Genomic DNA, 15,186 nt, shown 5'->3' with positions numbered 1-15,186 from the left:
CTATCGGACTTTTTCGACTGACCAAATCATCTTTGCTCATTCTTTTCACTTGCTGAGCGGTTACCTAGCAAAAGATTGATTACGCAGGATGGTACCCATGCATTATTTCAAGCCCTTTTAAAAACTTTTTTCTTCCATGTTTTTGTTTGTTCTGCTTGAGTAACTGTTTTATTGCATATCTTATTGCCTGGATGTCTAACTATCAGCGATGTTCCGGATCCATGATCGGACTTTAAAACATGTAGCATACATTTGTACATGTATGTCACTGGAAAAGAGGGTAATATTGACAAATGTCAATGAAGCAAATGAGAACATCTGTAAAAATTTTGTTTTCCCCCCTTTAGACGTCTGACCTGGGTGTAACAGAGCACATAGAAGGCGACCCCTGCAAGTTTGCTCTGTGGACGGGCAGACAGCCCACATCAGACAACAGGATCATCCTTAAGGTACTTTTTTCCGAAACTAATTTCATCAGGTTTCTAGACCATAGGATATTGGAGTTTCTTTTATACAACCAGTTATGTCTCACCTGCTAACGTTTTGGTGTCTCTCAGATACTTTCCTCAGAGCTTCTGACTGGACTGCTATACAATGTAAGTAGCTGAACTAGGTGGTGCTTCCGTGTTCTCGCTGCAAAAGCGCCACCTATTTTGGCTACTTGTAGCGGCGAGAAGCAGTACTTCAGTCAGAAGCTCTGAGGAAGGTGTCAGAGACATTGAAACATTGGCAGGTGAGAGACATTACTGGTTATGTAAAAAGAAAACTCCAATGTCCTAAGGTACGCTTCTGTTTGCATCGTCAATCTTCTGTGCTTTAATAACACCTTTGATGTGTGGCCTCTTCTAGGCCTTCCAGCTATTGAAAAGGAATGAGGATTTGAATTGAAAATTGTTTTTCCAAGAAATTTTACGAGGTAGATATTTTGCCGGGGTATGCACAAATGACCTGATTTTGTGGAGAGATTTTGGTGGGTCAAAGTGATTGTTCATGCCTTCAATTAAAGTCATGGTCAAATTTATTGAGTTGTGAAGAAACTGTAAGAACTTTAGAGACATGATTTTGATACAAAGGTCATAGATCAAAGGTGAACAATAACTGTTCAGAGGCTGTTTTGTAACGTTACCCCTCTTCCACCAGACATGCCTTGACATGCCTTGTTTCAGACTTAATACTTCATTTCTTGTAAACTTTTTTTCAAACCTTTCTTTCAGTAACCATATGTAAAAAATCTATCGTCACTGCACTTTGTCAAATAATTCTGATGCAAATAAACACACTATGTGCAAGGGTTAAGTTGTATTGTTTGTTGGGCAAAGATAGTTTTCACTACCTTTTGCTTAATACTTGATGTGTGTTCCCATACCAATGGTATATTATATGTATTTATGAGTATTTGTATAACTGTCTTTCACTCCTTTACTGTAAACTTAACATCAGTACTGTTGGTTTTGAAGGAAAATAAAGCTGTATTAATAAGTAGGCAATAGATAACATCTTTTGTGAGAAAACTTTGCAATCAAGGATTTTAGTTTTATTTTCACGTGTGTACTAAAAAAACAACATAGCTAACTGAAAATGGCCAAAAAGTATGGACTGCTTTGCTTATTACTGAATGCACTGTTCATACAAATAATGAAAGGAAAAACTAAGTATTGCTTATTCCTTGCTCAACAAACAATAGAAGAACACTGGCGTACATACTTCTATGTAGTCAAACCCTTGCACAAATTGAACTAAATGAAGAACATACATGTACATTTTATGACAGTTCCAGTGAGACAATTGATTGTTGAAATTTGGCAATGTACACAGACTGCTTTAGAATACACTTATCAGTAATACAGTATTTGAAAGCTTTAATCTTCATAACATTGTATTATACGTTCTGTCTTCTTTCTCTGCTGTGCACATGTGCAGGGTTTGTACTGCCATGGAAATGTCATGAAAAATGCTCCAAAAGTCATGCTTTTGTACAAACCACGTTCTATACATGGTTGTACTGCCATGGAAATGTCATGAAAAATACTCCAAAAGTCATGCATTTGTACGGACCATGTTCTATGAACTGCCATGGAAATGTCATGAAAAATACTCCAAAAGTCATGCTTTTGTACGAACCATGTTCTCTGTACATGTGCCTCATCACATACTACAGGGTTCATACTGCCATGAAAATGTCATGAAAAATGCAATGAAAATTTTGCTTCAAAAGTCATGCTTTTGTATGAACCATGTTCCCTGTACATGTACCTCATCACACACTACAGGGTTCGTACTGCAATGAAAATGTCATGAAAAATGCAATGGAAACTTTGCTTCAAACGTCATGCGTTTGTACGAACCATGTTCTATGTACATGTGCCACATCACACACTACTTCCACTGTCCTGTGCCACGGAGTGCACTGGTAGAACCTCATTTCTGTTTCTCTTCATTAATCTTTTAGCCTCTGAAACGGAAGGTGGTGAGTTTTCTTTTTCTTCCCTTTTATGTAAAACTCTTCTTTCCACCCCTTTACCCTCCTCCTGTATGTATAGGGATGTCCCTAAGGCCCCCATTCCACTAAGACCATGCTGCGCTCTCGCTGCGACCTAAATCAGATTTGTCTAATCCTTGATTTCATGATTGGAATATCATCAAAGTATGGCTGGAAAGACGACATAACACACAAAGTGTAAAAATATTTGTTTTTTATCTATGAAATTCGTCGAACGCTCTATTGAATTTGAGGTCACAGAGAGTATGCGGCGAGAGCGCCGTCCTAGTGGAATGGGGGGGGGCGTAAGACACGCGTTTCCGTCTCGTCAATGACTGTTGGAAACGGTCAATGCCGCATTGCTGAATACTTAATGCAATGCCTGAGCATAAAATTATCATTAAAATTTTTAATGGGGCAAAAACGATAAGATGTATAGAAATATTGAGCAACATTTCAATTACAAATGTACGACAGTATCGTGAAAATGATGGTAAAGACATTTGGTCAAAAAAAGAAAATGTCCCAGCTCAGTTTTGACCACCAGTCAGAAAGCTTAAAAAAATAATAATTCTCTAATTCGAATTGACACCGTTGAAACATATATTCAATGCTGGTAAAATTCACACCCGTGATTTAACAGAACCTGGCTCATGGGATATCCTAGAATGAGTATGGCCTTGATAATTTTCCCTTAAAATTTTCGTACTGGTCTTTGTATCCAGCCTCCCCTATTGTAACAACAGCCTGTCCTATTTCTACAATTTTGTCACATACAGTGTTTATTTTCCTTTGACAATACTTCTGACCAATACCAAAATCCTCCAGTATTCTTCATAATCAAAATAGGAAAAACTGTGTACATTTTCATGCATATTAACCACACATTTTCTTTGTACATGGTTAAGCATTACTGATATATTAAATGCATGAAATAAATCGTGTTAGATTGCTTTTTTGTAACAATTTCAAGATTTAATCCTCTCAATCTTTCATGTATATCATCTAGTGGTGCACCACAATTTTTATGTTTTCTGGGGTTTTGGTGGTTTAATCATTTTTGAGAAATTTCTTTATAGTTTGGTACAAACAAATTATAATATGGATTGTTCTTGTGTGTTTTTCAGGCTTCTAGTCTCGAGGTGAAGCAGTCTTGGGTGAAGAAAATCCGTGAAACAGTGCAGGAACGTCAGATGCATATAACAGCAGGTAGGACTTAAAGACATTTTAGCTTCACTGTAAACATAGCCTCTCGTTCGATCATATAATAACTGATTTAGCTTGAGATAAATAAAAGCTAGTGTGTAATATGCACCATTTAGATATAGTGTGGAATAATTGTGAACTAAAGAAAAACATTTGAAATTTGAATCAGGTATTTTTTGGTTGCCAAATTCCTTTCGTTGCTTTAACCGATTTATACATGATCATTGAGTCAGCAAAAATACTTTTTCAATAATTTCAAAATCAATATGTTTTGGGTTATATCTACTTGAACTGTTTGATAGATATTAGTTTATATGTGTGCATGACTATAAGACCTGACCTTTGCAGTAAACCGAACAATACCCGTCCTTCTGGATATAAGATTTAGCCCTCTGAAATCTTAAGACTTACAGTCCAGGTCATACTTCAAAGAAAATCTGGGGCAGGTGAAGTATTCATAAGAAAACATCTCAAGGGATAAGCTATTCCTCAGAGATGTCTGAATATGTGAGATGTTACAGAGAATGAATAACACTAGAATATGAGATTTTGCATGCTTGGTGGACACAATGGTATAAGATACGTGACCAGCATGGCCTTGTTTATATAAGGAGCATTATTCTCTTAGATCTTGCTTTGAAAGTTGGGTTATACCATAGATGATAATGAAAAGGTGAGATTTTTAACCTGTATTCACCTAAGGTAGTCTTTTGGAGTCAGATTAGGATTGGTTACAGAGTTAGGCAGTAGGGAGAAGGTTAAGAATTGTGTGAAATAGATGCAAATTTGGTGATGAAAGGGCTAATTCTTATGCATGTCTTTTTTATGCCCCCAGCGTTGAATGACGCACTGCAGCGTAACGACAGCAGACAGCAACCGTCGCTTCTCAAGGCAGCAGCGAAACTCTTGACGCAGAACAAGTCTCCGCGGTAAGTCGGCGTCAATCATTCCCTTCGCACATTTCACCACATTTTGTTTCGTTTAATGTCTAACAATTGTATATTATTAAGTTTTTGTTCTTTATATTTGATCCAATTGTATTTAATGTAAGCGGACTTCTGGTAGAATAGTGTAAGATTTATGAAAATTAAACACTAATAGAGATCTGAATAAGACAAACAAACAAATAGACTTGCACGCTAACTGTTGTTTATTATCTTTGCGAATAAGGTAAATGTTTTAGTAGCTTTAGTGTGTAATTGTCTCTCTGTCAACCCAATAAGTCACGAAGGCCTGGATGTATTGTATTCATATTTATCAGTAGTCTGTGTGGGTAGGTCTTGATGAAGGTTGTGTTTTCGGCAGCTTAAAAGTGTGTGCATGTGTCTGCACGCTAACAGTTGTTCAGTTGAATGTTAAAAAATGTTATGTTTCCAATTATGGTCGAATCACAGTTGCCTTTGCCTAGGAGGTTAGGTGTTTTTAGTAGCTTTAGAGTGTGTGTGTCTCTGTCAACATAATAAGTCCAGAAGGCCTTGATGGATTGTCTCCATATTTGGTATGTGGATAGGTCTTGACGAGACCTTGAAATGACCAGATTTTGGGCCCCCTATTGGCTTGTTTGAATGTACACTTACCTATTGCTTTAAATCTTTTTTGGATTTGAAGAATAATCTTTGTCAGTGGGACAATTCGATCAAAATGTAGCTGTTGCATGTATTTTCTTTTTGTGTACTTTTAATTCCTCAGACACATTATTAATATTGTATATTTTTCTCTTGTTTTTCTCGTTTATTTTGTACTGAAGTGATATATAGTCTTGTGGTTGTAGAATTCAGGGCAGCAAATAATCAAAATTTTAATGATGTTTCTGTAGATCATAAGATGTGTTGAGCTTTCTGAAAATTGCCTTAATAAGATTTTCAGTGAAGGCAACATGAAAGCTGAGAAATTAGGCCACAATCTTTTTTCAAAAGAAGTGGTACCTACTTCCAGGGCTCGAAATACTGGGTGCATGTGTACTTTTGTGCATCCAAGACTGGTCAGCTTTGCACCAGTGCACCTAGATATTTTTGTAGGCTATAGGGTTATGGTACTATTGTTGTACACTAGTATACAAAATATCATTAAATATAATCATCAGAAAAAAGCAATGTAACCTCTGTTGTAATTTGTTTAAAGTTAGCCATAGAATTACAGATTGAAGTCTTTAAGAGAGGCAGAAGGATACTTTGTAAATACAATGTACGCTTTGCTGACATTCAATGTTACTTTTATGTTGTGCACTCAAAAGCCTTTCTGTGCACCAAAATTTTTAGGTTACACATGCATATGCACCAGTGCACAAAGTCATGTATTTTACCTATTTTCAAAAATGAATTTCGAGCCCTGTCCTTCTCTTTGACCTAAATTTGTGGCGTTGTAATTGGTTCATTTGATCTTCTCTGTGTCTGTGATGTCAGCCCACGATCAATCTTGGTCCTCATTTCTCGACTTAACGGCGACCACCTGTCTTGTCTTCAGGTGCAGAGACACCTTTTTTTTATTGGCGGAGTAATTTGTTTTTCTTCAGTCAATCTTGTTGCAATTTAGAGAATTATGCATGGTAGACATTTCAAAGTTGGATGTAGCCTAGCAACAAAGTAGGATGTAGCCTAGCAACAAAGTAGGATGTAGCCTAGAAAAAAGATTGAGCCAGCGGTTCGTACGGAGAAAACTAAAAGATTGAGCTAGCAGTTCGTACGGAGAAAACTAAAAGATTGAGCCAGTGGTTCGTACGGAGAAAACTAAAAGATTGAGCCAGCGGTTCTTACGGAGAAAACTAAAAGATTGAGTCAGCGGTTCGTACGGAGAAAACTAAAAGATTGAGCCAGTGGTTCGTACGGAGAAAACTAAAAGATTGAGCCAGCGGTTCGTACGGAGAAAACTAAAAGATTGAGCCAGCGGTTCGTACGGAGAAAACTAAAAGATTGAGCCAGCGGTTCTTACGGAGAAAACTAAAAGATTGAGCCAGCGGTTCGTACGGAGAAAACTAAAAGATTGAGCCAGCGGTTCGTACGGAGAAAACTAAAAGATTGAGCCAGTGGTTCGTACGGAGAAAACTAAAAGATTGAGTCAGCGGTTCTTACGGAGAAAACTAAAAGATTGAGCCAGCGGTTCGTACGGAGAAAACTAAAAGATTGAGCCAGTGGTTCGTACGGAGAAAACTAAAAGATTGAGTCAGCGGTTCTTACGGAGAAAACTAAAAGATTGAGCCAGCGGTTCGTACGGAGAAAACTAAAAGATTGAGCCAGTGGTTCGTACGGAGAAAACTAAAAGATTGAGCCAGCGGTTCGTACGGAGAAAACTAAAAGATTGAGCCAGTGGTTCGTTTGGAGAAAACTAAAAGATTGAGCCTGCGGTTCTTACGGAGAAAACTAAAAGATTGAGCCAGCGGTTCGTACGGAGAAAACTAAAAGATTGAGCCAGCGGTTCGTACGGAGAAAACTAAAAGATTGAGCCAGCGGTTCATACGGAGAAAACTAAAAGATTGAGCCAGTGGTTCGTACGGAGAAAACTAAAAGATTGAGTCAGCGGTTCTTACGGAGAAAACTAAAAGATTGAGCCAGCGGTTCGTACGGAGAAAACTAAAAGATTGAGCCATCGGTGCGTACGAAGAAAACTAAAAGATTGAGCCAGTGGTTTGTACGGAGAAAACTAAAAGATCGAGCCAGTGGTTCGTACGGAGAAAACTAAAAGATTGAGCCAGCGGTTCGTACGGAGAAAACTAAAAGATTGAGCCAGTGGTTTGTACGGAGAAAACTAAAAGATTGAGCCAGTGGTTCGTACGGAGAAAACTAAAAGATTGAGCCAGTGGTTTGTACGGAGAAAACTAAAAGATTGAGCCAGCGGTTTGTACGGAGAAAACTAAAAGATTGAGCCAGTGGTTCGTACGGAGAAAACTAAAAGATTGAGCCAGTGGTTTGTACGGAGAAAACTAAAAGATTGAGCCAGTGGTTCGTACGGAGAAAACTAAAAGATTGAGCCAGTGGTTTGTACGGAGAAAACTGAAAGATTGAGCCAGCGGTTCATACGGAGAAAACTAAAAGATTGAGTCAGTGGTTCGTACGGAGAAAACTAAAAGATTGAGTCAGCGGTTCTTACGGAGGAAACTTAAAGATTGAGCCAGTGGTTTCTACGGAGGATGGTACCCAGGCTAATTTGGATGATGCTCTCAACTGCAAATCAGTGTTGATATGATTTATACACAATTTTATTTTTAGGTGATATCATACATCATGTAGATATGGCTTCTCATTGCTGTTGTATTTGGTTGACTTCCTCCCGTAGAGAGCCGAGTATAGGAGGTGAGGAGAGTGAGAGTGTGCATTCCACAGAGGAGGGGAGCATCCACAGTATGGAACAGCAGGAAACTGGTTCTGTGACTTCAGCAACTACCATAGACAGCGACAAGGTAAGGATTTCTTCTTTTTTTTAGTCGTTCCTAAAGCTGACCGATTTAAGCTCTAGATCTGTTTCAAGAATACTTTGTGTAGCTAAAAAAATAAAGTTAGTCGCTGTACCTACATGTATATCCACCCTTGCTGTAAGATATCTCGTTTTTGTTGAAAAGTTAGTATGCCACAATGGAGAAATATACTTGCGCAAGAATAGTTTATTTCATCAATTTAGTACATTACAGGATGATTTATATTCTGCACCGGCTTGTAATTCGTCACGCTAAACATTTTGAATGAGTTCTGAAGGCTCGACCGTTTGGTGCCGCGATGTCTGTAGGACGTTGCAATGCCACAGTCATGTGCCATTCAGTATAATCAAAGAGCTATATAAAACCTCCTTGGTATAATACCTAACAGGAGAAATAAGACTTTGAATCCGTCAGCTAAAACCAGTACTGTAGCGAGGTTTTTGTATTCTGTCATCGTTTTTTGTCTGCGTCGTGCTTCACGACAAGATTGATGTGGCATTTCGTTCTGTGTGTCGTTTATTAGATTCTCTCTGCCGTCGTGCATTTAAAAAGAGTTGAAACATCATTTGTGATTTCCATTTAATTGGATTGTTTCTTGGAATAGTCGGATGGTTGCGTAGTCAAGTTCCCATTACAGTTACGATGTAGAGTAAGACACATGCCATGAGTGATGGGAGCTATCTTCATATCCCTCGACGATTACAAAACGTTGCGGGACGCTAGTTTTGGCCACTGCATCTGTCTGTGTCTGTGATCCTGTTATTGATAACTCAATTATCTCAAGAGCAGTACTGTTTATGATAGACACTTCATACTTGATCCATAGATGGAGATACCCTCCATGGGGGTGTACAAAATTGTGTGCAATTCATTGAATTTGCATATGATTAAGGAAAGCTGAATTTTTTGCAAGTACCAGTATTGTAACTGAGCATACAAGGTACATGTTGTATTATGTACTAGATATTCTAGATGACATGTATTATATCTTCTCACTTGCACATATTGATGATGGGAACTTGGCAAAAACACAGTACATTTTTTAACATGTATTATAAGTCAATGGTGCCCTGTGGAAAACATAGTTTAAATGTTTGCATAATACAGCGGGTTTAGATAAAAGTCTATATTATTTGTCGCCAATGGAATTTGTTATTCTAAACTTAAAACTCAAAAATTTTAGCTTCGTTACATTGTTATTTATAAAAATATTTAGATTTGAATATTTCATTCCTTCCATACAGTCAAACAACAATCTTCAGCATAAATACTTGCTTTTGGGAACTACATGTACAAGACATATGAATACAGATGCCATTGTCATAAAGGCACCCGAAGCATTATCATGGCGTTAAAGCTGCAAATATTCCGAATAGGGCAATCTGTATATCATAGTCAGCTCATTTGCATTAATTGGGCTTATATTAGGCATCCTATGAGGCTTGTAAGCACAACATAAAGCCGTTTCTTGATTGGTTAAACTTCTTTCAAAATACTTTGTAAGACTTTAATTTGCAAAGGTTTAAGTTAACTTAAAATTTACTTTTGCACCAGTAACCCCAGTTGAGGACACCTCTTGAGATTTCTCCTGTTCTGTATTCTGCTGTGAGTGTATGTGTCCGCTGGGGTGTGAACAATTAAGTCTGTATTAACCCAGCGGTTGTTTCATGTGATAGAAGAATTAATGATGACTTCCCTGCCAAAAACCCTGTGCATGAATTCCCAATCTATCCAAGGGACTGTCTCAGTAGTTCAGGTTTTTTTGTTCAAGACAAGGTTGGAAAAATGGTGTACCGGTTTGTAAAGGAAATGACTTCGGTAAGACAAAATTAATCTTTGTTGTCTTTTTGAATGCCTTGTTATACCTTCATTATGTTGGCTATTTCTCAACAAATTTTCTTCCAAGAGCATTTAGAGGGCAATCAAAAGTACTATTTTTAATTTGTTTGACTGTCATGTGTAATATGCATTAACTTTTCAAATAACTTTCCAAACTTTGGTTAAGAAGGTCTACTCAAATCTATCAGTCTGTTTTCTGTGGACAAGTTACAGAAAATGTTTCTTCAGTCCAGTTGAAAATTAGGTCTAAGACCACACCAATTTAATTTCTTGGTTAACAGAATTTTAAAAGAAATGCTAGATTGGAGAATCAACAGCTGTGAAAACAGAATCTCAGAGGAAAGTTTGTACTTCGGTGCACACAATTTCAGGGAGTGAACAGGGTCAGGTGCAAGTTTTCACCCTAGCCTTCTGTTTTCATGATTTTCTTTTTGCTAAAATAAGAAAAAAAATCCGTTAACAAAGAAATTAAATTGATGTGGCCTAATCTTACTTTAATGCCCAGATTTTTCCTAAATTGTATACAGTAGACTTGACAATCTAAAAGATTTGAAGATATCAAAAAATTTAAATCATCTGTTATGAGATTTAAACCCTGAAATGGTACTAACAGTTTTGCCTTGGGGATCCTAAGACAAACCGTTAGTGACCCAAATAACTGCATCACAAAATATTTGTCATGCCCACTTGGTATTCCTCAGATCACGCAGCAGATATCCCCGCTGCAGACAGTAGATTGATGTGTTCGGTACGCCCGTAAAATAACAAGCTTCGGGTGACAAGAGTTCATGGGCTGTTTCCTGAGGAAGAGCGTTGTTACGATTTATTGGAGAAAACATCGTCAGACATGAACAAATCAAAATGCAAACCTACTGAAAAATTTGAAGTTGATTGCATTCTAACAGCATCTAGAAATTTGATTATTCATACGAAAATTTTGAACTGAAGCCAGTGTCTCTATCTTTAAATTTGCTACATCATTTTTTGTTGTGACTTCGACTATTGACAAGGATACAAATATTTTGAACTAAAAACTGTCTTTATGTTAAAATTTGCAACTTCGTTTTTTGTACATTTGTAGTACAGACTGTAAATGCAGAAATGTTTGGGGTGGTTTTATGTTCGCAGTTTTCGTTTTACCACAAACTTAAAACCACCGCAAACATTTTTGTGCAATACTGTAGCAGTATGTAACTATGGCGCTTCCGCGAACGTAAAACCACCGCGAACACCCCATTTTCTCCTTAGCGCGAAATAAAAACCACACGAACTTAGATGCATTTACAGTATATTGTGAGATGTTGTTACAAACTGGCTAATGTAATCTGAGGGTTTTGTAATGCCCAGCTTGTTGGTAGTACTGTCGTCCCTTCAAGGAATGGGAAGGATTGACATTTTTTTCCTTTCATTCGTAGTTCAAAAGATTGTGGCCCTTTTGCTTGAATGTATCAAATTAGCTCTTCAATAAGTTTTCTGAGGAGCCTGGAGCCTAGGATTTTATTACCTTAGGCTTGTTGACCTTATCAGAAATGAAAAATTAAGTTATTGCATTTGCAAAAGGTGAATAATTAATTTCTACTGCTTTGTGATTCTGCCAAGACATATACCTACAAAGCTAGAGCGTTTTCTATTTACTAAAGGGCTGTTTAAAGGCATCCAGAGCACTTTATGAGGCTTGAAACTTGAATAAAAAAAACTCAAATTTCTAGTCGTTCCTAGATATTGTAAGTTTCAATAACACTATTATATACCATTACATATCGACATTAAAGGAGCAAAGATACGATGTCGTTGTGTGGTGAGAACTGATAGAAAATCCAAGCCCTAATAGACTGATCCTGACTGTACATCACAATTAGCGGTTCGACCAATGAGAGCGTGACTGCATGTCCGTCAAATATTTGCATTTTCATGTTTTAATTTTGCATTTCTACATTTTGACGGAGGTATGCGGGGCTATGGTATCGGTCTATTTACACTAGGCGCGTGAAACTAAAAGATCACCGTGTAGCTTATTTTTGTGCCGCTTTTGAGCACTTTTGTATTAAGAAATCTGCACGCACATGTGGTAAACAGTGGCGTTAAATGTCAATTTCATAAAGATTACAGCAACTAGAATATTTCCAGTTTTCAAGCCTCATAAAATGCTCTGGGTGCCTTTAAGGATAGACCAATACAGAACATCGGTGGTAGACTAGAGATTTCAAAGCTGGACAATAATTGTAATAATTTATAATCTCTTGCAAAGTTTAGATCAATTCTATTTAGTAGGGAGTTTAAAGAAACTGTTTGTTGAAACTATAGGTTCTTTGTTTTTTTTTAAGATCCTGTTTATCAAATCTCCTAATCAGTGTTTGTTTGGAATCAACTCTCGACGGAGTGTCATGGTGGTTCCTCTTACTGCTGTGGGATTGGTGGAATTTTTGAGAAGATTAGATTAAAACTACTGCCCTTCATTTAATGGAAAGCTATAGACTATATCTACTGAAATCAGAAAAATTCAGGAAGAATTGCAAGAAAACTGTCTCAGAATTTTGATATGGTGTGATGAAAACAAGAAGACAATTAAAACTACTGCACTTCATTTATTGGAAAGCTATAGACTGTGTCATTCAAGAAATTGGAAAACTTCAGGAAGAATTGCAAGAAAACCATCTCAGCATTTTCATGTATTGTGGTGAAAACAAAAAGGCTATTTAGTAATTTTGCACCTTAATGATATGTTAGATGCATCTAAGCCTCCTTCAGCCATGTACACATTAAGTGTCATCTGTAGATCATTAAGACAAGTATTTTGGGGCTGGACCAGTTAGCGTAAACATCTCAGAATCCCCGCTTCTTCAAATAAACAGCAGAGATTTGCACAGAGGCTCCATTCCTCTATCTTAAGCACCTCAAATATTTGTACAGCAAGGCAAGGAGCCTCCTAATGTCAAGTGAACATTCAACTGTGGCACCCAGCCGCTAGCAGAGGACAGCCGAGATCTCGTTTCGCTCCGCTTGCATGGAAGTGAAAAACGTATCAGTCCTGCCATCCAGCCAGTCCATGCTAAACAGATTGGAGGGATTTCTGTGAAACCTTTCCTCGACACCTGATCTACGACTAGATCTCCAGATGCGACGTATGAAAAGATGGATGAAGAAACGCCGTCACACGATTGGCTCGTTTGAATTCATGGCTTCAGAGGTATGGCCTTTGCTGTCGGTCCGTCAGTTGCGAGGGATTTTCCTCCATCCACATTTATCGATCGATACGATCACATTCTGCAAACAGATGTGCTTATCATCTGTAATAGATAGTTCTGGTCATATGTGTAACACAGAGCTCATTCAGTCTGTGAATGCATCATGTTTCCATCTTGACATTGCATATTATAAGATTAAAGCTTTTGTGTCATAGTTTGGAAATAACTGACATCGTATGATCTACTACACGTTAGATTTTGCACAGTCATGATAGAATGCATGTCTGGTATGCACTCTGACCAGGCTAAGTAAAATATAAAAAAAAGTGATTTTGTTGTATATTTGTAGCTCAATAGACCATTTTCCACTCATAGCAGTCTAATGTAACATAGCTGATGGGCTTTTAATTGTGTTCAGTAAATATTGATGTCTACGCAGCCCCGGTGCAAAATGTGGTGGTTTGCTGTTGTTTTCTTAATATACAGAATGAAATATTTAAACAGCAATGTCCCAATTCACAGACTATTTATGGATCCGTCGTATATTTCTTTCTCCATTTTTAGTTGGATGTAACAGACATAAATTGTCAATTCCTTGTAATTTACGTTACATGTACATGTATGACAGTGCCCCATGTATTTGTTCATTACTCAGTCAGACATTATCTGACCTTTGTAGTGTTGGTGCTAGACACATGACATTGTACGGCTTCTGTATTCACAGCGTGTGCTCTGAATGCATTTGAGGAGTGCATCGCGTTAAGTGGGGGTTTTTCTCCCAACTTAATGCCCACTATTTGGATTCAACCCCTGTAATCACGGCATGTACGCAACATTTACCTGAGCGAGCGGTCATCCCCCTCAATGTCAAACCATGGATTTAGCCAAGGTCATTAACACCCTTGGGGTCAGCCTTTTACTTTCGAGTGCTAAATATTTGTCGGCTAATCACAGTCTAATTAACAGCGCAATTTGGAACTCGATCGAACCTAGATTTTGTGTAATGCCATCAAGTTGTAGGGTTAGCCACCAGTTACTAGAAATACACCATTGACGGTCTTTACCAAAACTGGCAGCGTAGCTCCGTTCTGTTTTTCATGGAACAAAGCCTGCAGCAACACAACATCCAAGAAAATCAGGCCAAGGTTTAGAAAATAATGTGCAATGTGAAATGCCCTTGGCCTCTAAGGAATAACAACTTGACATCCAAATTTACTCTTCTTTAAATTTCCCAGAAAATCAGGGCAAAGTTCAGACGAAGATGCACAATTATCCCGAAATGTAGAGAGAGGGCCTTGGTCTCTGAGGATTCAATTTGTTAGCGGAGTCAGACGCTCCCGACGCCCTGCCAGAGCTGGTTTTGCGCCGCTTGTATCTTGACGTAACACTTGACCTCATCGAGAGGCTGATGAAAGTCCCATGATGCTCGAGTTGGCGTGCAGATACATGTGGGGCCGATCCAAGTTATCCTCAGGAAGGTGGTAACTTTACAGTGTATTTGTTGGAAGAATTATAGGTTCATTTAATGATTTATTTTGGAGGAAAATTTGATTCCAGAGTTTTGTTACTGTGTAACTAACTGGTAGTGATTGTAAATTTAGGGAGATTTTAAATATAATATGCAGGAAAAACATAATTATGGCAAGTGAAAAATAAGGTTAGGATTCATCAACAGCTTGAGCTGTTGTGTTGTTACTTTTAGATGATTTTTGAAAAATACTGTAATGACTTTGTGCAAATATCTTAACACAGTCTGGTTTCTGTTCTTTCAGTACAATATTGTATATACTGGGGGTTTCGAAAAGTCAGTACTTTTGCCTTAATCGACAAAGAAACTCTTCAAAGAAATCAGGGAAAATATCAAATATCTTGATAAGCAAGTGGTTGCTAAGTCAGTAAGAAAGTTTGTTTTTGAGGTTGTTTTGAATGCTTTTAAACTTAACATTCAGCTATATAGAATCTGATGTAATACTACGTCGTGACTCAATTCAATCCTCCATCTGTTTGATAAAAAGATAACTTTATTGGAAGTCGCAGTGTTGCCACTGAATTAAAACCAATGTAGAGTG

The 15,186-nt window shown here is 37.7% G+C and overlaps 1 protein-coding gene across 7 annotated transcripts in view; it reads left to right on the top strand.

Moving 5' to 3' along the window:
* LOC136420772 (kalirin-like) overlaps positions 1-15,186 on the top strand; it is a 168,484-nt gene that overhangs the window by 103,034 nt on the left and 50,264 nt on the right. For 6 of the 7 annotated variants that reach the window (XM_066407874.1, XM_066407873.1, XM_066407872.1 and 3 more), the window contains 5 exons: positions 348-449; positions 2,450-2,467; positions 3,607-3,688; positions 4,521-4,614; positions 7,955-8,078. In XM_066407874.1, the coding sequence (XP_066263971.1) occupies positions 348-449; positions 2,450-2,467; positions 3,607-3,688; positions 4,521-4,614; positions 7,955-8,078 (420 nt within the window). The remainder of the gene's footprint in view (positions 1-347; positions 450-2,449; positions 2,468-3,606; positions 3,689-4,520; positions 4,615-7,954; positions 8,079-15,186) is intronic. The other variant, XM_066407871.1, reaches the window with a different exon arrangement.

This window comes from Branchiostoma lanceolatum, chromosome 15 (assembly GCF_035083965.1).
Source record: "Branchiostoma lanceolatum isolate klBraLanc5 chromosome 15, klBraLanc5.hap2, whole genome shotgun sequence".
Taxonomy (NCBI): domain Eukaryota; kingdom Metazoa; phylum Chordata; class Leptocardii; order Amphioxiformes; family Branchiostomatidae; genus Branchiostoma; species Branchiostoma lanceolatum.
Note: the sequence above shows the minus strand (reverse complement) of the source record. Positions and strands in the feature narration are given on the sequence as shown.